We start from the raw sequence: 27,178 nt of genomic DNA on the forward strand, positions 1-27,178 counted from the left end.
GGTAATGCTAAAAGGGACATACGGGTTTTGGAGTAACTTAATAGTCGGCCACCCAAGCAATGTCTGATTCATCATTACATCAAGCAAGAATGGGAAAGAAATTCACCGAGAAAGCTTCAATGATTAGTGTCCTCTGTTCCCAAATGTTTATTGAATGTTGTTAAAAGATGATGTAATACAGTGGTAAAGATGCCCCTGTTGCAGCTTTTGCGGAATGTGTTAGTTAATGATTGTTGACTAAAAATAAAGTGTATAAGTTTGAATGTTAAATATAAAGTCTTTATGGTGTTCAATTAAATATAGGTCAAAGACGATTTGCTAATCATTGTATTCTGTTTTTATTCATGTTTAGCATAATGCCCCAATGTCATGGGAATTGGGTTTGTGTTATACTCAACTGAGTTAATCGATTGGTTTATATGAAACCAATCAATTATAAATGGTTTGATATTTTACCTCACTCATCGAAGTTGGTTTTTGAATATATCTCCTGGTATGTTGACAGTCGTTGGGGTTCAACACTAAAGGCATGACAAGAACTTTTCACTTAGATGTGTAGCTGACCATTTACGAACAAAGAGTCCCGTAAGGCGAATGAACACTGCTTCATTGTCTTTTGGCTTTGCAAAAGGTTGGCTTGGTAGCCCCCAACGTACCAAACTTTCTCTGTGGGAAGGCAAAATTCCCAGAATGTCTTATAAGGAGAATAGTTCGTGCTAATAACCGACTGTCCTGTAGTACTTGTGTCTGAAAGGTATTCTTTCAAATTTTCAGTAACGCAGGGATCTGAATCCATGACTCCCCACTGAGACTCCGCCAAGGGCAGTTTCAGTTCCAGTAAATTAGAAAGAGCTGAAGGCCCAATGGAGGAAGATGCCATTCAGGCTGACTGAGGGATTCTTTGTATTTTGTCTTTTGCAACACTATTTGTTTAGCCTTAGGGATTTGGAGTTGCTCTTGGCTTGGCTTTCTTCACTCCGTCGCTTCTGCCTTGACCGCCCTTTCTCTGCATTCAAAGCACCTGATGGGAATAAGCACATTACACATGAGCAACAAAGACCATCTGTGTGATATTATCTCTTTTTTGGTGTGTGCTACAAAAGCACAAGAGGATATGAAGCCCTTTTAGAGAAATAAATGCATGATTGTGGATAAAATCAATATATGCTATTAGAGCTCCTCCTGCCTAAAGCTTTTGTTATTACCGTTTTGCTTTCTCCTTAAAGGGCAACTGTGAAGTCATTTTAGAAAATATCAAAGGAAATATTTTCATGTCGCAAGTGAAGTACCGTAATTAATGAAAGTATGCTTGATTTAGCCCTAAGTATTACTCAGAAGATGGTTTGCCAAGTTTACGTCACACCTGAGGAAACGTCAACAGAAAAAGGTTCTATGCAATATTTTCTATGCAGCCCCACAAGTCTAAACACGGAATTCTGATTAATACTGTGTTTGTGGAATTTCAATGAAGGAGCAAAGTTCAGCCATTTTTACATACGTCGGGGCGGACATTTTGCTATTTGATGTCGACTGAAAATGACACCCCAGTTGCTCAGGGCTCAGTTAATGACCAATCATGGCTGAGCTTGCGAATGCCACATTACCAAACTTGGAAAACGGGGGCTTAATTCCAGTGTCTCACAAATACGTATCACTCTTAGGTTAGCTGAGTGATTAGCATGACTTCTCTGCCTTATGTTAATTAGTCCGAGTCATTCCTTTGTGCGAACGATGCATGTCAGAAGTGCGTTTCTTATTCGCCACCACCGATGCGGCGATTCGTGTTTTAGAAGCAAATTGGCGACATTCTTAGCCGCTGATTGCAAGTTAGCTGGTGTGGCATAAGCAGTGGTGAGCTTGTGCTTGGTGACGTAAGCGCGCTGCGGCACATTACAAGCACGCATCTGCCGTCCAGCCTAGCGAAGCTTCTTTGGATCGTCTCCGTGGAAAAAATCTTTAAAATCTGTGATTCTCAGTTTTAATGACGCACAAAGTGTTAATTTTGAGCCTAGTACATAAATGATGTCGCGGGGACACGGTCAACGGTGCAACCACTCTACCTGCTTGAGATGTTCCCTTCTGGATTGATGCGTCTTCTGAGGAGCCTTCTGGTCCTTGACTAGTTCCTGGGTTGACTCCTCCCGCATTATCATTTGTCCTGCTGTTGTGATTATGTGGGACTGTTGCCAGCAGACCTGAATGATAAGCAATGCGGCACAACTTAACCACAAAGTGCAGCACATTTTAACAAGGTTCACTGGATATTCGCATCTAAAATCAATAAGTAATCTTGTTTGGAAAATAGGAAATACCGTCAGTCATCCATTCATCCGTTTTCTAAAGTGCTTGTCCTCATTGTGAGCTAGAGCGTATAACAGAGTTTAAAGTCTAACATCACTCCTACAATTAAACTTGTATTTTCAGATTTTAGATATGCAAATCAAATTGTCTATCAGCGCATTCCACACTGTATGGCTGTAGTTGTAGAATACTATGACTAGGGCTGGGCGTAATGGAGTTTGCTCTTCACAAACATCACATGCAAGTGTGGCTGTTGCTTTTACATAGTCCTCTGTAGCAGGAAAGTTGCTGATAAATTTGCTTCATCCGCTCTATGTTGACGCGGCTGGCCTCGGCATGGTTCACCATGGGCTTTGGGTAGTGCAATCCGATGACACACTTGGCAGCCTTCTGTAGTTCCCCTGGGGCATTCCATGGATCGTAGATATATTTGGCTGGAAAGCCTCTCAGGATGGGCAAATAACGCCTAAAAGAGGAGATTTTTAAAAAATGTGGTTAAGCTGACAGAATGGTCATTTTGGAATTGCATTGACAGCAAAACTGACGACCAGTAAGTTTGGAATGTAGCAATGTGTAGCTTGTCAAGAGAATCAGAATAAGAATCATCTTTATTGGCCAAGTATGTAGAACACACAATTTGTCTCCGGTCGTACATGCTGCACTAGTATCATCATAAACAAGGAGATGGGCTTGAATGCAAGTCATAGCATCTTCGGAAAAAATGGCATTCTTATATGAGCACTGTATGCATTGTAAGAGCATCTTGGGAAAAAAATGGCTTTCTTTTGTGAGCTAACAATACAGAGCACCGCTCATCCTTGTGTGAGTGAGTCTGTGCATGTTAGTGTGTGTCCACATGTGATGGAAAAGACACAATTACAACTGTAAATTCAGAGAATCTCAACACACCTAATGTAGTCACCGTTGGGGTCTGCACGTCGCCCAAAGCCCACAGGACAGTAACAGTGGAAAAACTGCTGGAAAAAGGAACTGCAAGAAAGCCACATCCAGCTGCCAGCATTCACACTCCAGTCCGCATCTAACAGCAACTCTTCAAACACCTGCCAGGATGCAAACACGGTCCATTTAGGGATGAAGAAAGGCAGTATGCCAACAAGCTACTTACAAGTGAGCTTTGTGTGCCTACCCTCACGCCTTCTTCCCAGCTGATCCAGAGGTCTCCCCTGGTGAGGAAGCAGGCCACAGCGTGTCGGGCCAAATGGTGGATCCAACCCTCCTGCCTCAGCTGGGTCATAATTGCATCTATCCAAGGAAAGCCTGTCCGTCCTTCTGCCCATTTGGCGAGCGCCTCTGGGTTTCGCTCCCAGGGGATCAAGACGCATACAGGGTTTCCCTCCATCTTGTCAAAACACGGGTTGTTGGTAGCGGTCGTGTAGAAGAACTCCCTCCATAGCAGTTGGCCATACAAGGAGAGTGGTGGCGTGCTGTTCTTTTTAACCTATTTGACAGACAAAAGTGTTTTTAAAATCTTTTGTCGTGGACGGTTGCTTGAAAACAACAACAATAATTCCCCTATTACCTTCATGTACAGGTCAGTAAGCTTGAAATAGAAAAGTCGGCAAGACAGGCATCCAAAGCGAAGGTAGGGGCTGAGGCCTGTAGGAGTTGCCAGGAGCGAGTTGGCGCTCATTCGAGGACGCTCAAAATTTGCGACCCAGGCCTATCAACAGAAGGAAGAAATAGAGCACAAAGGGTTTGCGCCTGCTATCTTGTAGATTCACTGAGAATATTTCAAAAATTATAAATGTTGCCCATTTGACTCCTCAAGGGCACAAAGAGGGATTTGCCAAACATCAACAATCCTTGAACAAATGAATAATCCTTCGGACTGTATGACTTTGGAATCGAACTGAATGAATGACATTTGAATCTTGCGTGCCGTAATCAGGCAAGAGAATGGGCAGTCTAAATATCGTGCATAAAATATGGATATATTTAGTCTCAATATAAAGGAAATCATGAAGAAAAACTGTATGGTTTGTCCACTATTGTAAAATAGGGTGCTTTTGGACACGTGTTGAGTAATTTTTCCATAAATCACTTGTCTAGTGTGCTCCTTGTACCTTTCTCTCAAGATGTCTCTCTAGTCTCAAGAGGGCTTCTGTTTCTCCACCTGGCCAAACTGCTGTTTTTAGGCCCTCAGTCTCAAAACCTGAGGAAGAGGAAAACACGTGCAGTCTAAGTAGAGTCCTGCTGCAGGGTTCGCACACCTTTTCCTCAGATACATTTAAACACTGCTGAAGCATTTGTAGCAAAATTGTAAAATTTTACAAACTGTTTACAGAGATACTAATTGGAGATGAGCGAGTACACCACTATCTGCATCTCTGTCTGTTGACCCATCTAAATGATTTGTGTCCGTGTCTGAACTTGGGGTGTGCGGGTCATAAACATGATGTGGACATGGTTTAACTTGAATCTGGCGGGGCTTAAATCAGTGCATTTTTGTCAGTCTGAAATTGACATGGATTGGTCAGATATTGCCGGCGGCAGGGTGGTCGACTGGTTAGCATGTCCGCCTCACGGTGCACAGGTGCAGGGTTCAATTCTGGCTCTGGCCCTCCTGTGTGGAGTTTGCGTGTTCTCCCCGTGCCTGCGTGGTTTTCTCCAGGTATTCCGATTTCCTCCCACATTCCAGAAACATGCATGGCAGGTTCATGGAACGCTTTAAATTGTCCCTAGGTGTGAGTGTGAGCGCGAATGGTTGTTCATCTATGTCATGCCCTGCGATTGGCTGGCATCCAGTTCAGGGTATACCCTGCCTACTGCCCCAAGACAGCTGGGATAGGCTCCAGCACGCCCCCGACCCTTGTGAGGATAAATGGATTAGAAAGTGGATGGCTAGCTGCATGGTCAGAAATTGCTATATTTCCTGTTTGTTTGACGATTTAGAGAACAGCCTCAAAATTGAGATTCAAATTAGGTTTTTGATCACAAAAGCAAAAGAATCAGTTGCAGAACATCGTTTTACATAGTCTTAACTGTATGATTGAATTTTCATCACAACAGTAAAGGAACTATTTACAGAAATGTTTGTTTTCAATATAAAGTCAAAAATAAAACGTAGGCAGTGACCGACGCAACACAGCCGTACACAGCTCACAAAGTACGTTCCAAAACAAGTTTACCAACAAATTTTAGATAACACACAAACCGAAATAGAGACAAGCTAATGGAAACTCAATACAGACTGGAGAAATGTGAGGTGGAGTCAAGCCAAGCAAGCACGGAGAGGTCATCAGCCACATTCTGTGTGTGAAAGAATAATGCAGGGCTCCTCTTGCTGGCAAGTCTACAGAGGGAGGGGCAGTTTCTCTGCGTGACTGGTCAATCACAGAGTGTGACAAGTGAATACATTAGTAGTTACCAAATTAGGATTTCTTTTTTTATTTGGCTGAGTACAGATAATGAGGAGCTGTACTCATTTCATGCTTGTATGCGGCAAATGTTTAACGCAACGTCTTCAATTCATTGATTGAATTTGTACAAACTATAGCAGCAGCAATAGCTCAAAGACTTACCAAGTTCTTCAAGTGAAGGCACTGCAAACTTGTCGTCGTGGTCATCACTGATGGGTGTTGTGCAATTTTTGAGGACTTGTGTTGTGATAGTCTCTGCCGGAGAGTCCACAGCATCCATGCAATTTATGAGAGCCTGGAAGCGCTTGTATGTGAGAGGAGGTTGACCGCCATTCACTTCTATGATCCTTCAGGGAATGAATTCAACACAACACACTGCATTAAACTTTAACCTGCACAAGCAGTTGGAAAGTGACTACACTTGTGTTTCACCACTCACTTGTCTAGATCATAGAGGGTGTGCGAAATCCGCACCATGACCTCAACCCCCGCCTCGGTGGCTAGCTTTTGAATAGCAGCATCCCGTTCCTTGCCAAAAGGCTCCGAGTCATATTCGTAAGACAGATGAGTTATCTGCCATTCCTAAAGAGAAAATGAAATCATATCAAGAATAAATTTGACACTTGACATGACAAAGTTGACTACAAATAGGGACTGGTTTAATGAACTTGTCTCTGGAGCAATTGATTTTATGTGTTTGTCTAACTTTCCAACTAGGTGAATGAGCATGCCAGACTGGTTTCTGCAAATATTATTTGTTGGGGTTTGTGGCAGAAATGTTTTCTCTGTCCAGATGCATTTTTATTTTTCAATCATATTTCTCAACCAATGGGCTGTCGGGCGATACATTTTAATAAAGCGCGGGATACTTTTTTTCCAAGTGTCAATGGCTGGGATATCTGTTCGTCAAGGAGAGCGATACGACTGCACTGGTAGCAGACTCCTCAGTTGACACAAAAACTGCAAGGTATCCTTAGATCAGGGGTCACCAACAAAGTGACTGCCGGTACCAGGTAGCCCCCCAATAAGTAGCCAGCAGGTCTCTTCTCAAAATAGCTCTCCAGTTATAAGTTACATTTTGATTTTCTAGGAATGCTGCAGAAGTGGTCCTTTGAAAATGGGAATGTTGGCAGAGATGTTCAGTGTTGCCTTTAGACAATTCCCTCCTCCTAATTATTGTTAAAAATCATCAGTATGATTGACATCTTTCTTTAAGATCAATATTATTAACAACAACATAGAAAGATATAATTGAAGGTAATTTGAGCAATTGTGTTTTTTCAGAAGAGTGTCTCAAACTGGTACTCCCTGGCATTATTCAGTGCCCAAGAAGTAGCTCTCACTTTCAAAAAGGTTGGTGACCACTTCCTAAATTACATAGATTGTAAATGAATCGCTTGTGTGAAGCTTTACAGTTTTCATCTTTTATAACAAGCTGTGCACTGTCACATTGCCTGTCATCAATACTGGGGCTCGTGCGGTGATGCGCATGGACGCAATGTCAACATGCAACTTATTTGAATCGTATTGAACCCATCTACCCTGAAAGATATTTTACATTCAAATCGCAACCTGAGAATCACGTTAACAAATCGGCCTTAGGCCCAGGATTCCAATCCCTACTGATTACTCTTGATAGTTGGTTCATTAATCCATCGGAATGTTTGGATATAAAACTAGTGAAGAACATTGTTAGTTTGAAAGCTGTATGATTAAATGTATCCATGCCAATTTACACGTTGGATAGAATTCCCTGTTGGATTAAAAAAATCTATCTTTGCATCTATCTTATCGTATTCTATGTTATCTCGACCCAGATGTGCAAAATAACAAATATTCAATAATACCATTACAATTGCAAATTGTGATCCTTCTGATTCTATCAAACCAACCTTGAATAGTCTGGGGAAAACATCTGTGGGCTGACCTTGAATTACAAAGAGGCGGGAATTGATTTTACGCAGACTGGCATCTAAGTCCTCCAAGCAATGTAACAAAAACCTGCAAACAAGCAGACAGAATGCATGTCATATGCAACTCAGTTTTGAATTGGGTCACATCAGCAATGTTATACCAGAAATAAACAAGTGGGCAGCAAAACTATGTTTTTATTGACACTATTGTTTGCAACGGTCATTTCACAACAAATCCTGGCAACATTTATCGCAGTATAGATAAGTACTGCAGCCTAAGTTTGCCACCTGTCCCTTCACATATGGAATCACCCTTTAATTGAGAATCAAATGTTGTCGGTTTGTTCCCTATTTTACGCATTGCCCCATGCGTCTGTCATACAAAAACATGAACACTGAATTTAACACTAATGAACAAAATAAATGGGAGGAAATATTAAAGACACCAATGTGGTGGACCTGCGAGCGTAGCCTATGTCTGGTGTGTTCTGCTCGGTGCCAAAACCTCTGTCTGCCTGCATGCAGGCAGCCCAGCCCCTTTGCGTTGCCGCTGCCAGTCATGATCGTATAGCTGTACAGTACTCTACACTGTACATGCATGTAATACAGGATGCTCAAGTTTACCCGAGTTCAGTCTATTCAGCGTTGAACATGTCGACATGCAAGTTTACAAGTGTTTCATTTTTTTCTTCGTCTTAATGTGAAGGTTTGCCCCTCCTGGCGTTCACAGTCATCTGGCATGAGCTCGAGATGACCAGTGACCCAATGCGGACAAGTGTGATGGAACATGGATGGATGAAATGGATTTTGAAACTAGTGAGAGTTAGCTGGTGGAAGCAAGTAAAAATAGTGGTTAGACTTAGAGAGATACGAGTCTGTTTCCCGACTACTGCCTAAGTGCCCCTGAGCAAGACACCGAAGACATATAATAAATAGTATATAACCGTTGTAATAATAAAGCGAACTGTAATAGAAGTTCGGATGTACCTTGTTTGAAAGAAACCACCTCCATTACTAAGAACGTTCCACGCATGCTCTCGTGTGGCGGAGCAGAATAATTGCTCACCATATGACAGCTGCCACAGAGTGGTAAACTTGCTGAAATCCAATGGGATATACGTATTAGGCCTGTCGGATGGCCATTCAATTGTCCGAAGTCTTACAACAAAATAACTAAGTTGTCTCAAAGGAGTATGTTTGCAAACTTACCTCCATCTATTGATGCCCACGGTTGACGAGCCTGCAAACCAAGGGTCCAGGATGTAGATGCAGCGTAAACTGTGAGCTACCCGAATCGTGTCCCTTAAAGACGGGTTGTCGTGTAGCCTTAGTCCCTTTCGGAACCAGTGGATTGCGTTGGCCACCATATTGACAGTGCGCTGTAACGTATGTATATTATCTACGGTGGAAAGCGGAGCGCGTCCCGCGGTTCACAGATGATCAAATCTAACCTACACTGTTTGGGCAGCACACCTGCCTGTATGATGCCTATATAAAACAAGTCGGTGAACTGCCAAACGTAAATTAGCGCTCGCGCTAAAGTTAACCGAGCTCCATTAATTTCTCCTCACAGTTAATTCTTGAAGCAGTCGTGGTCGTATGTGGGTAGACAGCAGAAAAGCACAGCATACGAAAAAAAAACACCAAAACAAAACGTTTCTTGTTAATGGCAGCGACAACGTTGCATATAGAAATGTAATCCCGTCATCTCCTGCCGATTTCTGGAAGCTTCTAAATCCGACATAAAAACTTGTTTCTATATGGTTCCTCGAAGAAGACGTCGTCTAAAACAAGACATATACTTCATCTCGCGACCTATTTGTGAAAAAAGAATTGCGCGACGCTGCATGATGAGCCACGCAAAGATCTCCTTTCATTGTGTGTCAAATTCAACGTCTCCAACCTTTGGAATATTCAGGAAGAAACTGGCGCTGTGATTGGTCAGTCCAGACCGTTATACAACTCTTTCGCTGTCACGTTTCACTCGTGTGCTTTTTGCGACCTGCTTAGTGTTTATGTTTACCTATTTTCATCCAGTGACTTTTAAAAACTTCAAATGTCGACTTTGGGGGAATTGCTGTACAGTGAGAGTTGAAAGAAAATCCCGGAGACCGCCGCACAAAAAGAAACGTATTAAAGCTTAGTGAAAGGCAGCCAATCAGAAGGTTAGTGTTGATTTATGCGTTACACCCAAAGAAACCCGGATAAGCACATGTCCGACCGCGCTGGCTCGGTTGAGGTGTGCTCGATTTGAAATCAAGATTGCGCCGGTTCCAGCGCGGTTGAGGTGTGCTCGATTTGTCATCAAGATTGCGCCGGTTTACATGTTTATATATTTCAGTTGTCATTAAAAAATTCCGTTAACTGGGTTGTGATTTCCTTCTAATTGTTGTTAACAAAACGATCAATATTATTCAGTGCTACTTTGGCAGCATCTTTTTTTTTCTCCGCATACTGTGTAATTGTAGTCTCTTATCTGCAAAGCAATCCCAATTTTCTTCCTCCTACACCTGATCAGACTTGATGAATGTAGCTGTCATGTATGCATGTTTCCATGATTTCACCTTTCATACACGAGCGAAATATAGAGATATTGTGTCACATTCAACATTTAAACACTTTATGTCACAAAATATAATTTGAAAGACGAGGTGCAAAATCCCACTGAAAAGAACACAAAACACTGATAAAAAGTTTGAGTTTAAATATGAATTGTTTTTTACGTAAATAATTAAGAAAATAATGAATGCAAAAGAGGGAAAACATGCTGTGCTTAGATTTGCCAAAACACACACAATACCCAGGTGTTACTCCTTGGAAAAGTTGATATAGATATTGTAGTACAGAATCCAGTGTTATATTTGATTCAAGGATATAACTATTGTTGCAAAAATATGGAGGAGTAAAATAAAAAAGTACAATTCAGTCTGTTGCTAAAATTAATTTGAAGCAGACAAGGTCATAAATCTTTGTTTTGGGCTTACACTGAAGATTTGACTGCTTTTTTAGTACTAATAAACGGAGAGTACTTATAAAATAGCAAAATTAATCAGCAATGAAAAGTCTTCCTCAACAGTATCCATCCATCCATTTTCTGAACCGCTTAATCCTCACTAGGGTCGCGGGGGGTGCTGGAGCCTATCCCAGCCGTCTTCGGGCAGTAGGCGGGGGACAACCTGGATCAGTTGCCAGCCAATCGCAGGGCACACAGAGACGAACAACCATCCACACCCACACTCACACCTAGGGACAATTTTAGAGTGTTCAATCAGCCTGCCATGCATGTTTTTGGAATGTGGGAGGAAACTGGAGCACCCGGAGAAAACCCACGCAGGCCCGGGGAGAACATGCAAACTCCACACAGGGAGGCCGGAGCTGGAATCGAACCCGGTACCTTTGCACTGTGAAGCCGACGTGCTAACCACTGGACTACCGGGCCGCCCTTCCTCAATAGTATTGTATCGTAAATAGCACGTCATACCCAAGGGAATTCAATGTGCGTCACTCAAGCACAGACACAACAGTTAAGGAAATTTCAGAAGCAAAGAGGAGGAAACAAAAGTAGCTTACCCAAATGAATATACATTTACAATATTTAAACACATTAACAGAAAACTTTAAAAACATTTAAAAGTAAAACAAATACAGAAAAGTACGTTTCCAAAATTTACATAAAGATAACAAAAATCGAAGACCAATATTAAAACAACGTTTTTAACCTGGTGTTAAAAGGATACACACTCAGGGTGACATCAGTTGATAGTTCATTCCTTTTATGTGCAACACAACAGCTAAAGGCAGCTTCAACATGTTTACTTTGAACCCTGGGCTGCAGGAAAACCCAAGACTGCAGATCCCGGAGCCCGATATATTCAATTATCATTTCTTTAATGTACACAGACCCAAACCATTCAGTAGATGAAAGACCAATAACACAATTTTAAAACCTATTGTACAGCTGATTGGGATCCAGTGTAAATCCTTTGGCACAGGAGTAATATATTCTATTTGTTTTGGTCAGAAACCAAGCTGTAGCGTTCTGATCAGGAGTTGCAGTTTAGGAGTTTAAAGTTTGTTGACGCTGAGCGTCAACCGCGCGGACGCTGGGCGTCTTGAGAGTTCAGTGTAGGTTCTCCCAATGCTTTTCAAATGAGATGAGTCATTGGATAAATGCTGTGTTTGTCGCGGCCATTGGACGCTCAGTGTCTCTGCGAGTCTATGGACAGTGGGCGGAAGCTCAACTTTTCTGCATGATGATTGGATGATCTGTCTGAGGCTGAATCTCTTTTTGATTACCAGGTACTGATGAAATGTGCCAATCACCGATTTATGGTGAAGGCATTTCTTTTTTTTGGGAAAAGGAACAGAGAGTATAATTAACGTATATATAAACTGACACATTTTATGATGTAGGCCGAAATTGAGCTTCCCCTCCTTGAAAGACCAGCATCCGCCACTGATATAATCAAACCAAAGACCAACAATTTGCAAAGGTAAATTTGGCAAGGTGTACAGGGACGAGGTGCGGAGACTGTTAACGTTGGTCAGTCCCTTAGCCAATCAGGATGCAGAACACAATAAACTATTTTTAAAAAAGCATTTAAAAATTTAAAAACGCATGCATTTAAAACGCATGCCGTTTTTAAATGCTGTGTTTCCGTGAAACAGCGAAGCCGCGGGAGGTCAACCGCGTTATAGCGAGGGATTACTGTACATCAAACTAAAACAATGACCTCACTACTTAAATGAATTACCACTCTATGACTCTGGAGGTCACTGTTGCTCCAGAAAGATTTTTATTCCGTCCTTTTATAGTGGATCTTGCTGCAGACGCAATACTGCAATTTATGACATCCTCATTTATCATTAACTTATAATATTTCCTTTGATGTATTTTTTACGTAAAGTAATGCTTTCTTCATTAAACTAAAATCATGCAGGTTTTAATTTAAAAAAAATCAGTTGTGAGGTATTCATTCATTCATTCATCTTCCGTACCGCTTGATCCTCACTAGGGTCGCGGGGGGTGCTGGAGCCTATCCCAGCCGTCTCCGGGCAGTAGGCGGGGGACACCCTGAATCGGTTGCCAGCCAATCACAGGGCACACAGAGACGAACAACCATCCACGCTCACAATCACACCTAGGGACAATTTAGAGTGTTCAATCAGCCTGCCATGCATGTTTTTGGAATGTGGGAGGAAACCGGAGCACCCGGAGAAAACCCACGCAGGCCCGGGGAGAACATGCAAACTCCACACAGGGAGGCCGGAGCTGGTATCGAACCCGGTACCTCTGCACTGTGAAGCCGACGTGCTAACCACTGGACTACCGGGCCGCCAGTTGTGAGGTATATATTCCAAAAAAAAAATCTCCAAATCATAATGAAGATAACAAAACAATTGATAATGGAGTGTTCACATTATGTATGCTCGTTATAAATATAAATATACAACGTGAGTCATACAGAGTCTATAAATGTATCAAAACAAAGCATAAAGATTAGAACCTGAAAGAAAGTAATCCTGTGCTTGACCTTGGAAATACTTCAGATCATCTCAGTAGGTTACCTGCACATCCACACACAGACACAATGATACATTGTGCCTGTAATATATTATTAATGGTCATGAATCATGTTACCAGCAGGCATGGGCCAGAAAAAGTCCATTTTAAAAGGCTTGATCTATCTCCGCCAGACTACCTCTTAGTGTTAAATGAAAATAAATAAATTAATTCAAAGCCATTTATGGAAATGTGTTTTAGCCTCATTATAATTTGGCAATCTTGCATATTTCAATGCAAATGCGTTTCCACCTACATTCACTTGCGACTGGGATGTGTAAGACAGGGAAATCAATGTTGTTTACAGCGCATTTTTAATAGTGACTTTCTATTCACATCTACGATTTATCCAATCAGAAAGAGGTCTTGCTTAACATCGCGTGTCGATTGGCTGTCAGCTTGGCGCCTTGTCCCCGCCCCCAACTGTCAGGCACTGCGCTGGTCAAACCGTTTGACGGCTGGTGCGTTGAGCTCTTACACTTTTAACTTTGTATTAAATCATTGGACACACTCCAACCGTCCACAATTTCATTTCATGTACATGGCGCGCGCCTATGTACACTCGTCGATTTTCTCCACTTTCCCTTTTCGCTATGAAGCACAATTATGGCAAGGAGTAGCAAGTCAGCAACAACAGCGAGGACCCTGGAGGATTTGACTCTAGACTCGGGTTATGGTGGAGCCGCCGACTCCTTCAGGTCTTCCAGTGCGTCCCTGTGCTGCTCGGAGGTACATGGGCGGAACTGCTGGCAACTAACGGACTCCATGCACAGTCGAAATAACAGCCTGGACACTGTCAACACGGTCCTGGTCGAAGACGCCGAGATCCTGGAGTGCACCGGCCAGTGCGCTAAACTACCCGAGCTTGAGGATGTGCCGTGGAGCCTCGGGGAGGTGGCGAGAGCCCTGCAGAGGGACGAGGGAATGAGCGTGCCGAGCCCACCGCAGGACGTCCTGCTCCGACTCTCGGCGCTGGCCAGCCGGGCCCTCGTGAGGGTCGCCAAGGAGGCGCAGCGCTTGAGTTTGCGCTACGCCAAATGCACCAAATACGAGATCCAAAGTGCCATAAAGATGGTTCTGTCGTGGGTCGTCTCCACGAACTGCATCGGCGCCGCCCTCAGCGCCTTGTCCTTGTACAACATGAGTACGGAGGAGGACAAGTTCGGCCGCGGCAAGTCCGTGCGCTGCGGGCTAGTCTTTAACGTGGGGAAATTCTTCAGGTGGATGGTCGATAGCAGGCTCGCGGTCAGGATCCACGAACACGCTGCCATATATCTGGCGGCGTGCATGGAGAGCCTCTTCCGCGAGATACACGAGCGAGTGCTCCGCAGTGCTCTGTTGGAGCGGGACAACAGTATGCCCAAGTTGAGCGTGGAGAGCCTGGAGCAGGCCGTCGGCAGTGATGCTGAGCTTTGGGGGTCATTGCAGCACTGGCAACACCTCATCTGTGGGAAAAATGCGTGTGGTAAGTAACGGCGGCAGGAGCGCTTAACTCTTGCCGTTCTTCAAATCAAAGACGTGCATATGGATTTTGATAAGGCTTGATAAGCCACGAGCACGTGTGACTCTGGAACCTTGAAAAGATCATTGAGTTGAAGTGTACACTGAACCACTGTGAGCCCTTGTAGATTTGTAGGCGATTGATTTTTTTCCCCAGTTTTTAATGGGGTTTTGCAGGATAGGAGTTTTCACCTTTACGTCACATGTCGTTCTGATTGGCAAATGCCAAAGCTTTCTCCAGAAAGCAAAGACTTTCATGCCATTTTACCAAGGCATAGCAATTGAGAAAAAACACTTGATGGTCTTAGCATTCTTTCCGATCTTTAGTTTGAATGTGTGAAATGTCTGCCCCCCCCCCCCCCCAAAATGGATCCCTCAAGTAAATGGCTAAACCAGTATTTGCTGAGCTTGAGTGTCACATGAGTTTGTTAGGTAGGAGCGGTCAGTCTCAGGCAGCATGGGTTCATCACTCAAAATGAGGGTCTGGATGGGAGTGTGACTGGTCGTTTCAAAAAGTGACCCGCTATTGCTCATTTTGGTGTTCGGATATCCCACTGTAAGCTGTCAAATAATTGAGTATTTAGATAAGATAAACTGTAAACCTTTGCTTGGTGAAAGAGCAATTACAAATGTACAAGAGAAAATAACATATTTAACTTTATTATGAATTACCAATTGGTTTTCATTTTTAGATGATCAACTTTTTTTGTCCGAAATGTGAACTGTGCACAGGAGCAAACTGTTTTCTTCTCTCAAAACATTTGTTGGTCAGACTTTGAGGTATAAGATGAAGTGGTGTCAGAACTGCAGCAGGCATTTTGCCTGACAAAAAGCAACACATATTAAAGTAAACCGGTTTATGTATATACTGTATATATTTAATGATCACTAGGCGCTACATCTGGGTCAGGCTATTAGTATCAACGTGTTCATAGTCATTTTCATCTGTTAAACTGCCTTTGAAAAGAAGTCCGACAGCTCTTGCCAATACGGGGCACTTGATTAGCGGCTAGCTGCTGGCAAACAGGCACCACATTCTACAATGTCAGCGCCCTTGTGTTTGCACAGTAACTTACGTATAGTGTCTATGTATTATTCAATTCAGAGTGTTGTCGTTTTTGTCTGCCACCTTGTGGCAGTTGTGTGACATAAGAAGAGTAAGTTAAAGCTTTTGCCCGCCAAATTAAACGTTGACAGTCTCGAATGGTATTTCGCTGCTGGTGACAAATGAGGACCGACACGATAGTAGACAAGTGAGATGACAGAGTGCAAGTAACACAATCGTCTTGACGATATATATTGTCATGTCACCTACCTCAACACCACCCCTCTACGAAATTGTGTTGAAATTGTTTTTGTTTGTTTGTTTGTTTGTTTTTTGTGTAATTCTTTAAACTGTATCTATCCCAGTACGTTTTGTTTAGTATGACAAAAGGGTTGCTCTGAAAAGATCATAAATACAAAGCTAGTGCTGACCACAGACTTATAAATGATATATGATCCTAGTTTTTGTTCATCTCCAAAATCCGTAAATACTGGAAGACATAGGAGTCAAACTCAGGTCCTGGAGGGCCGCTGCCCTGCATGTTTTCCAACTCTCCCTGTTGCAACACACCTGATTCAAATGAACGGATCATCAGCAAGCTCTGCGGAAGCTTGACATTGAACCTGTTCATTTGAGTCAGGTGTGTTGCAACAGGGAGACTTGGAAAACATGCAGGACAGCAGCCCTCTAGGACCTGAGTTTGACACCTATGCTGTTAGAGCTTCATTGTCTCACATATATTACCCTTGAAATTCTTGCAGATGTAATGCCTTCCAGCTCGATGTGCGTTTTAATCTTTCCCAAATCAATGGTGGTACATGCCCGCTTGTACGTGCTTACTGTGATACTGACTTTGTAATTTCCAAACTGGCTTTCTGGTTTCACTTTTTGTTCTTGTCCTTTACAAGTAATTGTATTCAGACTTTACTGCTGTGTAACTGGCAATACATCACTCACCACTCGAATACATGGTTGTTGGTTTGATGGATGCTGAAAAACTGCTGCTGTGACTCTTCTTGCAACAGGTTTACATAATGAAAGACCCTTGAGGACCTACAGTTTGTGCTATCATCCATTATGCAGAGCAGTGTGAATAAAATTGGGTTTTTGAGTGAGCGAGAGAGATAAACAGAGAGTGAAAGAGAAGAAGTTTGAGAAGCTGACTGTAGTGATGCATCACCAATGAATGCTTGAAGCTTGAAAACATTGGTGTACACACTTGTTTGTTTAGCTACATTTGTTATACAAACTATGTTCACCATTTTGGTGGGAGAGTTCATTTTAGTACAGCCAAGCAGGAGCCATGGAAATTTGCTTTCGTTTGCATTTTTCCTCACAATGTCGGCTATTCTGACTTCAACCTCCCACTGGAACACACCCTTCAGTCAGACTGAGTGACAGAATATGCTGCAGTGTGTCAAAGCGTGTCATACAGCAGCCTATGAAATCCTGCGTGTTTTGGCACGATGGTGGTGAAGAGGGAAGCAACTGTCACCAGATTTCGTTTTGTCTCACGTAATGCAATCACTGTACAAGTGCATTTTCTAAGCATTGCTCGTTTGTCATCCCGAATTGAATGTAAAGGGCAAATGGAGCCTAACAAAGCATTCCAATGGATTTTAGCTTAATGCTAATGCTGCAGTGAATTTTCTGCTATTACCCAGACAACTACTTCCAGATACATGATGTCACATGCCTACCCTCTTATAATGTAAGCTTGTCTCATTTGTTCCCCCGGTTTCTGGAAAATTAGCTCATGACAAAAACTGAAGTGACGCACAATATATCACGACACCAACATGGTCTGCATTGCCCAATTAGACAGCAGATTTAGGAACTGCCTAATACTATTTTTGCCAAGGTTAGACCGAGAAGAAAGTCTTTTTGTCAAGGACTGCACTCCAGATTTTTTTTTTAATTACAGCACAATAGTCCAAGGCAGAGCGCCCATAAAACATCACACTGCACTGTGCAATCGTATTGTTTAATGCCAATATTGAGTCACATTGTGCATTCAGTCCATTTGGTATCCAGCAGATTTCCAGCTCCTTAAGAGGTGTGGCAAGTGTTTGGCAGTGTATTACTCTGCGTTGAATTTTGAGGAAGAGGTTTGGAAAGCTGATGTAATGCATGCTGGAACACTGGCATGTTTTGTGGTTCTGGAACCGGTGATTAAATCTGACGTAGTATCATAGACAGGCTGTGCACTTCCAACTGGTCAAATCCTTACAAACAGTACGTTATCTATGTTGGAAAGGATTGTATCGGCTGTATTTTAACATGAACGATCAAAATCTGAAAACATTGTGTGGCAGATTCAAGTTGAGATGTGGAAATAACCAGGGATGTTGCTTGGCATAAAGCTTTACTGGGACAAAGGCCCTGACAAAGAGTGGTCTGCAACCAAGGGTCCGTGTGGCATTTAGTACTGAGCCGCACAGTTATATATATTTTTTTGACAATATAAATTCTGTATTGGACAATATATGCCCTCAATGTACGTTATCACCATGACAGGAATGTAACAGATGGTTGCTGGTCCACGAAATATCACATACATCCCCCCCCCCCCCCCACACACACACACAATTTAATTTTTCTTCCCATTTTTCTTTAATTCTTCTGCCATATTGGCCAATCTGTGCCTGTGGATCATTATTACTGGGGCACATGCCCAAGCCAAAAAGGTCTGGCGACGCCTCTGGATATAACTAATAAGAGCCACTATCTACCATATTGAAGTTGAATGATCTGTATTGTCCTCTTCTTCCAATGAATTAGAAGTAATTGGGGTGAGGTTTTTAATGTTATGTTTACCAATCTTTCTTCGGAAAGCTATGAGTATCCATTCTATCAGCACTTGTTTCTCTTATGTTTTCCCTGTTGTATGGATTCAGCCAAAGTGATTATTTCTTCAAGTGAAATGACCGCTTGTGAGAACTTTTCGTTGAATGACATGACATTATAAAGAAATCATATTCATCCATTTTAGCTGCCCAGAAGGGCTCAGGCTTGTCACGTTTCGGTTTTGCCGTCTGGCCAGCAGGTGGCATGAGCGGTCTTTCTAGCACACCTGGCAATCGTTAATCAATAGAGACACTATTTAAGGACTCCAACGTTCTACACCTGTTGTGGGAGTATTGTTTATGGCATTGCTATCCTCACTGTTCATTGACTTAGTGGCTTTTGACCTCGTCGTGATTTCGCGTATAGTTCTCGGTACCAAGTTTTGTATAAGTACCATTTTATTTTGATGATCTGGCTTTTTGTGCGTGTACAAAGTGTTACATTGTTTTTCGTTCATAGTGTGCGGGCTTTACTTTCCTTTCTTGCTCTTTTGTGCAAGCACCTTTTGTTAGTCGTCTTGGATTTACCTCCTGGTCCTCATTGTGGACCAGCGCTTGATGTTCTCGCCTTATTTTCGGTGCGATTTAGACATTAAATTGTCTTTACTTCGGAGACCTTGTTTCTGTCTACGTTTTTTGGATCCCCCTCCCAAACTCGGTTTATCCGAGTCCGAAACAGAATACTCCCACCAGATGGATCCTGTAGACATTAACAAGATCATGACCGCCTTGACCAGCCAGGGGCAACTAGTGGGCCAGCAAAGACAGGAGCTCACGGAGCTCCGGGAGGCAGTCGCCGTCTTAGTCCAGCGGCTGGAAATATTGGGTTCACAAGGGGAACGCCACCCCCAAGGGTCCCTGCGGTTTCATCCGGTACACCATCTTCCCCGATCGTAGGGCGAGAGCCCAATCTCCCCCAGCCCCCTCGTTACGGGGGAGAGCAGGCGCTCTGCAAACAATTCTTACACCAGTGCTCTCTGATATTCGACCAGCAACCTGCTACGTACGAGAAAGATAGCACAAAGGTGGCGTTCATTATGAGCCTGTTGACTGGTCAGGCTGCGTCTTAGGCAGTAGAGATCAGCAATGCTCAACCCGGGCTTCGGTCTTCCTTCCCAGAGTTTGTCGCCAAGTTTCGTCGCGTATTTCAACATCCGGTTATGGGAAGGGAGGCCGAAGGTCGGCTATTAGCTATTCGGCCTAGGACGACAATCCGTTGCCGAATACTCTATCTCTTTTCGAATTTTGGCCGCCCGTAGCGGTTACAGGGACCGCGCCCTGTGTGGTTTGTTTCGCCGCGGGTTAAGTGCTGTGCTAAAGGACGAACTGGCAACCCGCGATGATAGCAACAACTTGGAGGAGCTCATCGATCTGGCCCTCGTTCTGGACAACCGCATGCGGGAGCGTGAGAGGGAACGTATGGAAGAGCTAGGAACTACCTGTTTTCCACCCCGACGTACGGGTCGTCGGCCGGCTGAGCACGAGTCCTGGCGACCACCCGGACCCGAGCGTCATTCGTGTTCCGATCCAGCCGACGCAGAGGAGGAGCCCATGCAGCTGGGAGGCCTGGGACCAGCGGAGAGAGAGCGTCGGATTCGGGATCGGGCCTGATTCTACTGCGGCCAACCTGGACACCGGGTTTCCAACTGTTCCTTGACACCGGCCCGCCCGTCCGGGCGCCCCGAAAACTGTGAGTTTGTGCCCGGTACTGCGTCACGGGAGTCGAGACGGGAGGAGGTCCATCCGGGACATCCACCAAGACTCGAGTTGGACCGTACTCTTTATGGTCCGGTACGGGTCATTTCTGTTCGGGCCTTGGTGGACTCTGGGGTGGACAATTGTTTTTTAGACCCCAACTTAGCTAAGGAACTGGGGTGCCATGTTGAGGTCCTAAGAGAGACAAAGCGGGTTCATGATCTTGACGGGCGACTCCTGGCGGAAGTGATGAAAGAAATCACAGCGCCGGTGAAACTAAAATTATCGGGCAATCACGTTGAATACCGAAGATTCTATCTTATGCGGTCGCGATCCGTACCCTTAGTGTTGGGGTTGCCGTGGCTGCGCGAACATAACCCTGTCATTTCCTGGGAACGGCCGGCAATCAAGAGTTGGAGCGCATTTTGCTATACTCACTGTTTGCGCTCGGCGGCAGAAAAGAGATGGCCGACCCGTAACGAGCCACCCGAAGTTATTTGTTTGGATAAAGTTCCGCATATTTACCATGACATGCGCCAAGTGTTTAGTAAAGACCGTGACCAGTCCTTGCCGCCTCACCGGCCTTACGACTGCGCCATCGATCTGGTAGAGAACGCCCCACTCCCGAATTCCCCTTTATATCAGGTCTCTCAGCCGGAACAAGAGGCGCTGAGCGAATACATCGATAGCTCACTCTCGGCTGGCCTCATTCGGCCGTCTAAATCCCCATAGGGGGCCGGATTCTTCTTTATCGAAAAGAAAGACAAGACGTTACGCCTGTGTGTCGATTATCGGGCCTGAACGAAATCACTATCAAGAACAAATACCCACTTCCGTTGTTAGATTCGGCGTTCGCCCCCCTCCAATCCGCCACTATATTCTCCAAACTCGATTTACGAAGCGCTTACCATCTGGTCCGTATTCGTGAGGGGGACGATTGGAAGACCGCATTTAAGACCCCATTAGGGCACTTCGAATACCTAGTCATGCCATTTGGGCTAACCAACGCGCCCGCGGTATTTCAGTGTCTCATTAACGACATATTAAGAGATTTTCTGAACCTGTTTTGTTTTGTTTATTTGGATGACATCTTAATTTTTTCCTGGACTCTTGCGGAACATCAACACCATGTCAGGCTAGTTTTGCAGCGTCTACTAGAAAACCAGTTATTCGTAAAAGCAGAGAAGTGCGAGTTTCATGTCGAGTCCATCTCATTTCTGGTTTTTATTATCGACAAGGGTCAGCTGAGAGCTGACAAAGCCAAAGTTAAGGCCGTAGTAGACTGGCCCACGCCCACCAATAGAAAGCAGTTGCAACGTTTCCTGGGTTTCGCTAATTTTTACCGCCGCTTCATTCGCAACTACAGCCAGAGAGCCCTGCCTTTGACCCGGTTAACCTCTGTCAAGATCCCCTTTAGGTGGGACACTGATGCTGACCAAGCGTTCGCCGGATTAAAGAAAGCCTTCACGAACCCTCTAGTATTGCAGCATCCTAACCCCTCCTATCCGTTTGTCGTAGAGGTGGACGCGTCGGAATCCGGCGTGGGGGCCGTCTTATCGCAGCGATCCCCAGTCAACCAAAGACTTCACCCCTGCGCCTTTTTCTCTCTTCGCCTCAGCCCAGCAGAAGCCAACTACGACGTGGGAACCGTGAACTGCTAGCCGTCGTTTTGGCATTGCAAGAATGGCGACATTGGCTCGAAGGCACTGAAGAGCCATTCATGGTGTACACTGATCACAAGAACCTTGCCTACATCCGGTCAGCCAAGAGACTAAACTCCCACCAAGCACGGTGGGCGCTTCTCCTCACTCGCTTCAACTTCACGCTCACCTACTGCCTGGGCTCAAAGAACATTAGACCGGATGCACTCTCCCGCATCCATGACCCTGCGGAGAGGAACAACGAACCCCAAAGCATTGTTCCGGACCATTGTATTGTGGGGGCACTGAGGTGGGCCGTCGAACGTAGGGTCAAGGAGGCCCAGAACGGAGTTCAAGTCCCGGCTGGTTGTCCGGCCGGGAGACTGCTTGTACCCCCACCTCTGCACGCGGAGGTGTTACAGTGGGGGCACACTTCTAAGGTGGCATGCCATCCAGGGGTGAACCGGAACTTGGACCTCGTGTCGCAGAGGTTTTGGTGGCCGGAGCTACGCAAGGATACAGAGGACTATATCAAGGCCTGTTCCACCTGCGCATGCAGTAAGGCGTCCCACCAACTACCGGCTGGGTTGCTGCAACCGCTGCCTGCTCCGTCTCGACTATGGTCCCACATTTCCCTGGATTTTGTTACCGGCCTGCCTCCTTCCCGAGGAAAATCAGTCATACTCACCATAGTTGACCGCTTCTCTAAATCTGCCCATTTTGTTGCGTTGTCCAAACTGCCCTCTGCCCAGGAAACCGCCGACCTTCTCGTGAGACACGTCTTCCGTCTGCATGGAATTCCGGTGGACATTGTGTCGGACCGGTGGCCTCAATTCGTCTCCAGGGTATGGAAACGTTTCTGTCAGGCCATGGGGGCCACGGCGAGTCTGTCTTCCGGGTACCACCCACAGTCCAATGGCCAAACCGAGCGCATGAACCAGGACTTGGAGGCAGCTCTGCGCTGCGTTTGCCTCCATCGCCCCTCCTCGTGGTTGGCTCACCTGCCTTGGGTGGAATACACCCACAACACCCTCGTCTCATCAGCTAACGGTCGGTCTCCTTTCATGGCGGCGTATGGTTATCAACCTCCTCTGTTTCCTTCCCAGGAGGGTCAGGTGGAACTCCCTTCCATACAGCTGCATCTACGACGGGCCCATCGCGTATGGAAGGAGACCAGAGCAGCACTGTCACGCACGGCTCTGCGGAACCGGCAGATCGCTGACCGTCGCCGACGCCCAGGACCCAGCTATCAGGTGGGACAGAAGGTGTGGCTGGCGACTAAGGATCTGCGACTCGCTGGTACATCTCGCAAGTTGGGGCCTCGCTTCACTAGACCGTTCGAGGTGGAATCTGTCCTCAGCCCCGTCTCCGTCAAGCTCCGACTGCCGCCCACCATGAAGGTCCACCCCGTCTTCCATGTTTCCCTGTTGAAGCCGGTGGTCACCAGTCCCCTGGCTCCTCCGCCCACGTTGCCCCCTCCTCCACAAATCGTCGACGGTGAACCAGTGTACACCGTGCGTGAAATCTTGGACTCTCGGCGCAGGGGTAGGGGTTTTCAGTATTTGGATGACTGGGAAGGCAGTGGATCCCCGGCTCCTGGATCTTAGACCCGTCCCTGCTCCGGGCTTTCCACGCAGCGCACCCGTCAAAGCCGGGTGGTCCGCCAGGAGGTGTCCGTTGAGGGGCGGGTACTGTCACGTTTTGGTTTTGCGGTCTGGCCAGCAGGTGGCATGAGCGGTCTTCCTAGCACACCTGCTGGCAATCGTTAATCAATAGAGACACTATTTAAGGACTCCAACGTTCTACACCTGTTGTGGGAGTATTGTTTATGGCATTGCTATCCTCACTGTTCATTGACTTAGTGACTTTTGACCTCGTCGTGTTTTCTGCGTATAGTTCTCGGTACCAAGTTTTGTGTAAGTACTATTTTATTTTGATGATCTGGCTTTTTGTGCGTGTACAAAGTGTTACATTGTTTTTCGTTCATAGTGTGCGGGCTTTACTTTCCTTTCTTGCTCTTTTGTGCAAGCACCTTTTGTTAGTCGTCTTGGAATTACCTCCTGGTCCTCATTGTGGACCAGCGCTTTATGTTCTCGCGTTATTTTCGGTGCGATTTAGACATTAAATTGTCTTTACTTCGGAGACCTTGTTTCTGTCTACGTTTTTTGGATCCCCCTCCCAAACTCGGTTTTTCCGAGTCCGTAACAAGGCTTCAACTTTGTGTCAATTTATATTCATAACAACGACTTTACGCTGCATGTTCAGGCTAACTCGTACAAGTTCAGAAAGTCAACATGTAACCACTTTTCAATATAAAGAAACTATTAGATGCATTCATTTGATGTACGTTAGTCATGTCAATTGACCTTACTATATCCAAAGACACAAGACTTCGAATGCTATGCCTTTGCTTCAATGTCAGGTTCTCAAACCGTTGTCTCGGCCAGTGAATTTCCTCTCACAGATTGTGTTTTCGTCTAACAGCAAGTTGACAACAGCTGGATCAGGATGCACATTTTAGTCATGGTCCATGAGAACATTATTCTGGCCAGATGTGTCTGCACTGTCTTCTATTTCTTCCTCCGGAAATCGTCTGGGTCTTATTTCTCAAACACAAAATCATTAAGGGGAGAGGGAGTAGTTCGTCCATTCGAACAAGACAGGGACAGCATTTCCACTTTTTTAAAATGCCGGTAGCACACCTGGGTGTGAGGTGTTATGGTACATTTCTCTCTGCGGATGATAATCTCCTCACCCTCATCTATATTCTATTCAGTTGTAACAATGGGTGTTGCGTCACCGCAGGGCCAAAAGTCACAATGTTGTTTGTCATGTGCAGGAGACAAAATTATTGAGTGTCTTTGGAAAGGAAAAAAACGTGGCATTATAAGTATGTCGAAGGTACAGTAGGTGGTGGTGACAGATTCCTCCTCTCTTTACAGATTGTCTCTCAACCCTAATGTACAGTAAATAGCCTGACTCACCTGTCTTTGAAACCATCTTGTCTGTTCAGAACATGCACTGTAAATCTTTGGTCGTATTTCTGGGTATGGGGTGTCTGGTTTTTGGGGTATACAAACCTTTTTCTCAGGCTGGTTTGGTGTTGATCAGAATCTTGTGTTGGTTAAAAATCTTTCAAGCTTTCTCACATAGACGGGACACATCCATTGACCATGTTGTGTCTGTGACTATTTTCTTGTGCAGCCACCTTGCTGTTTTCCTTCTAGAATTAGCTGTGGTCGGGAAACACTGCTCTCAACGGTTCAGCTACATTTAACCCTCTGATTGGTTAAGCTTGAAAATGTGCATCAATGATTGGTTTATGGGGGATGATGCTGGATATGGTTAAAATGTATTTTAAAGGCACAATTTTCAAGAAAAACCAAAGACCTTTATGAGGTTAACCTAGGTGGGCTTATTTCAACCCCCAAATTTTAGGGGGGGGTCACTTTCAGAGCATTATGTTTAAGTGGAAGAGTTAGCTTACGCAGACAGGCAAAACCAAAGATAGGAGGTCTGCTGCATCTGCGTGTAATAAAAAACGTCATGGGTTCGCCGAAACACCCAACATGGCCTAACATGGACCCCCCAAATTCCCAAACACGATAATCTAACCTTGCCCTGGCATGGAAATGAAGCAGCGCCCGTTTTTATCCTGAGCCCATATGCGCCAATTTAAGAAAATAGATTCCACACAGTTGATAAAACTGACAATGGGTCTGATAAGAGCCCCATCATTCTCTATTTTGGGAAGACCGTAAATACCAAGGATGGTCTCCTGTGGATATAGCTGGTAATAAAGGCCATGTTTTATGGTAGCTGCTTCTGTGACGTTTGTACAGAAGGTACTCAGTGATTCTCTTCAAATGTCTGGCGGGGTGCCTTTTCAGTCTTTCATACGTGCTGGCAGCATTTGAGAAGTTTAAGTCTATGGTCGGTTGTGTTAACGATTGCTTTTCATCTCCCATGGTTTGCTGGCAGGATTGTCACAGCTTTTCTTTCCTCTAGGGCAGGGTCTATTAACCTAATTTGGAACTGAGAGCTACTTCTTGAGCATTGATTAATGTGAAAGGGTTACCTAATGAGGGCGGTACGGTGGGCGACCGGTTTGCCCGCTAGCCTCACTGTGCAGAGATGCAGGGTTCGATTCCGGCTCCGGCCTTCCTGTGTGGAGTTTGCATATTCTCCGCCTGCCTGCGTGGATTTTTGGTGAAAGAAGAGGGCTGCTTGCTCTCCTGAGTGTAACATAAAAAATGGAACTCTGTCGTAAATAAGAAGAGCAATTCCCTGTAATTATTGGTGCAGTTTTACTTTATGCTGCACATTGGTGTGGATAGATTCATTTCTGTAATTGATCCCTCTTAGGTAAAGTGTGTGATTCTTGTTGTTGTCATGTCTGTTCTTACCTGCTGCATCAATTCTGTAGTGGCTCATCTTGCATATAGTCAGCCTCCTACACTCTGTCTCTCTCACAGACACACACACGCACCCACACACATACACACTTACTGTACTTCAAGATGTCAGGGGCTCCTCTCTCAATGTCTGACTCAGTTGCAAGTGGGTGCTGGGTTTCCCTTCTATGGTGGTGGTGTCCTGTCAGAACATGAAAGCATTATACATGCTGAAATATTTCTTACAGTCCCTGCAAAGGCCCAGGGTATCTTTGGTTTTTAGTAATGTCCGACTGTTTTGTCAAGCATTGGAGGTCAGGAATAAGCACCGCCTGAAGATTTTATTTATTTGTTTTTTTGTCAGTGCCGATTCACTTTAGAGTCTGGGCTGACTTGCTTGAACTAAAAAAAACTCATGAAAATGTTACATGAAGCTTTAAAACAATAAAGTGGTCTATCTTGTATTTTCAGACAGACTTTGTATGGTGGCAAGATATTCTTAGTCATTCAGATGGAGGAATGAAAACATATATATAATTTGACCTCTGATCCTACAGACTAATTGGATCAGTGGTGGCTGGTGGAGTTTTCTCTCTTGGGGTGGTGCAATACAGTGTATGTATATTCAGTGGAAACCTCGATTCAATGGACCTGGAACCAACTGACTCTGGTGTTAACGAAGAGAAAATAGTGCCCAGTACCCTCAAAGCACCCGTTTGTACAGTAGCTGTCAAAGTGTGTTAGTTCCAGAATTGGCGGAAATTTCACTACAACACCAGCAAATGGCAATTTGGCCCAATCACATACTCATCCACATGCTTTCTCATGTGCTGCTGTTGCACATATACAGCGGACTAGACATGCCAATGTGGCAGCCATGCTGGCATTGGCGATGTTCCCA

General features: G+C 44.7%; 2 protein-coding genes and 1 long non-coding RNA gene across 5 annotated transcripts in view; 1 reads left to right on the forward strand and 2 right to left on the reverse strand.

Annotated features, from left to right (window-relative positions):
- The window catches only part of LOC127598207 (uncharacterized), a 57,156-nt gene extending 33,083 nt beyond the window's left edge, over positions 1-24,073 (reverse strand). The window contains exons 1-2 of the long non-coding RNA XR_007961874.1: positions 24,020-24,073; positions 18,944-19,154 (exon numbers count right to left, since the gene is read on the reverse strand). This is a non-coding gene — a long non-coding RNA (uncharacterized LOC127598207). The remainder of the gene's footprint in view (positions 1-18,943; positions 19,155-24,019) is intronic.
- Positions 1-27,178, forward strand: part of btbd11b (BTB (POZ) domain containing 11b) — a 122,848-nt gene that overhangs the window by 5,691 nt on the left and 89,979 nt on the right. For 2 of the 3 annotated variants that reach the window (XM_052061640.1, XM_052061641.1), the window contains exon 1: positions 13,501-14,622. The exons of the other annotated variant lie outside the window; for it this stretch is intronic. In XM_052061640.1, coding sequence (XP_051917600.1) covers positions 13,764-14,622 — 859 coding nt within the window. In that variant the 5' untranslated portion in view covers positions 13,501-13,763. Of the gene's footprint in view, positions 1-13,500; positions 14,623-27,178 lie in introns of those variants that run through there. 3 annotated transcript variants of the gene reach the window in all.
- cry1b (cryptochrome circadian regulator 1b) lies at positions 678-9,495 on the reverse strand. The gene is made up of 11 exons (XM_052061717.1): positions 8,804-9,495; positions 7,574-7,682; positions 6,121-6,263; positions 5,844-6,028; positions 4,386-4,474; positions 3,842-3,982; positions 3,449-3,760; positions 3,211-3,362; positions 2,565-2,767; positions 2,061-2,195; positions 678-1,021 (listed from the first exon to the last, which is right to left on the reverse strand). The coding sequence occupies exons 1-11, from the start codon at positions 8,959-8,961 to the stop codon at positions 924-926; spliced, it is 1,725 nt and encodes a 574-aa protein (XP_051917677.1). The 5' UTR covers positions 8,962-9,495; the 3' UTR covers positions 678-923.

This window comes from Hippocampus zosterae, chromosome 3, assembly GCF_025434085.1.
Source record: "Hippocampus zosterae strain Florida chromosome 3, ASM2543408v3, whole genome shotgun sequence".
Taxonomy (NCBI): Eukaryota; Metazoa; Chordata; class Actinopteri; order Syngnathiformes; family Syngnathidae; genus Hippocampus; species Hippocampus zosterae.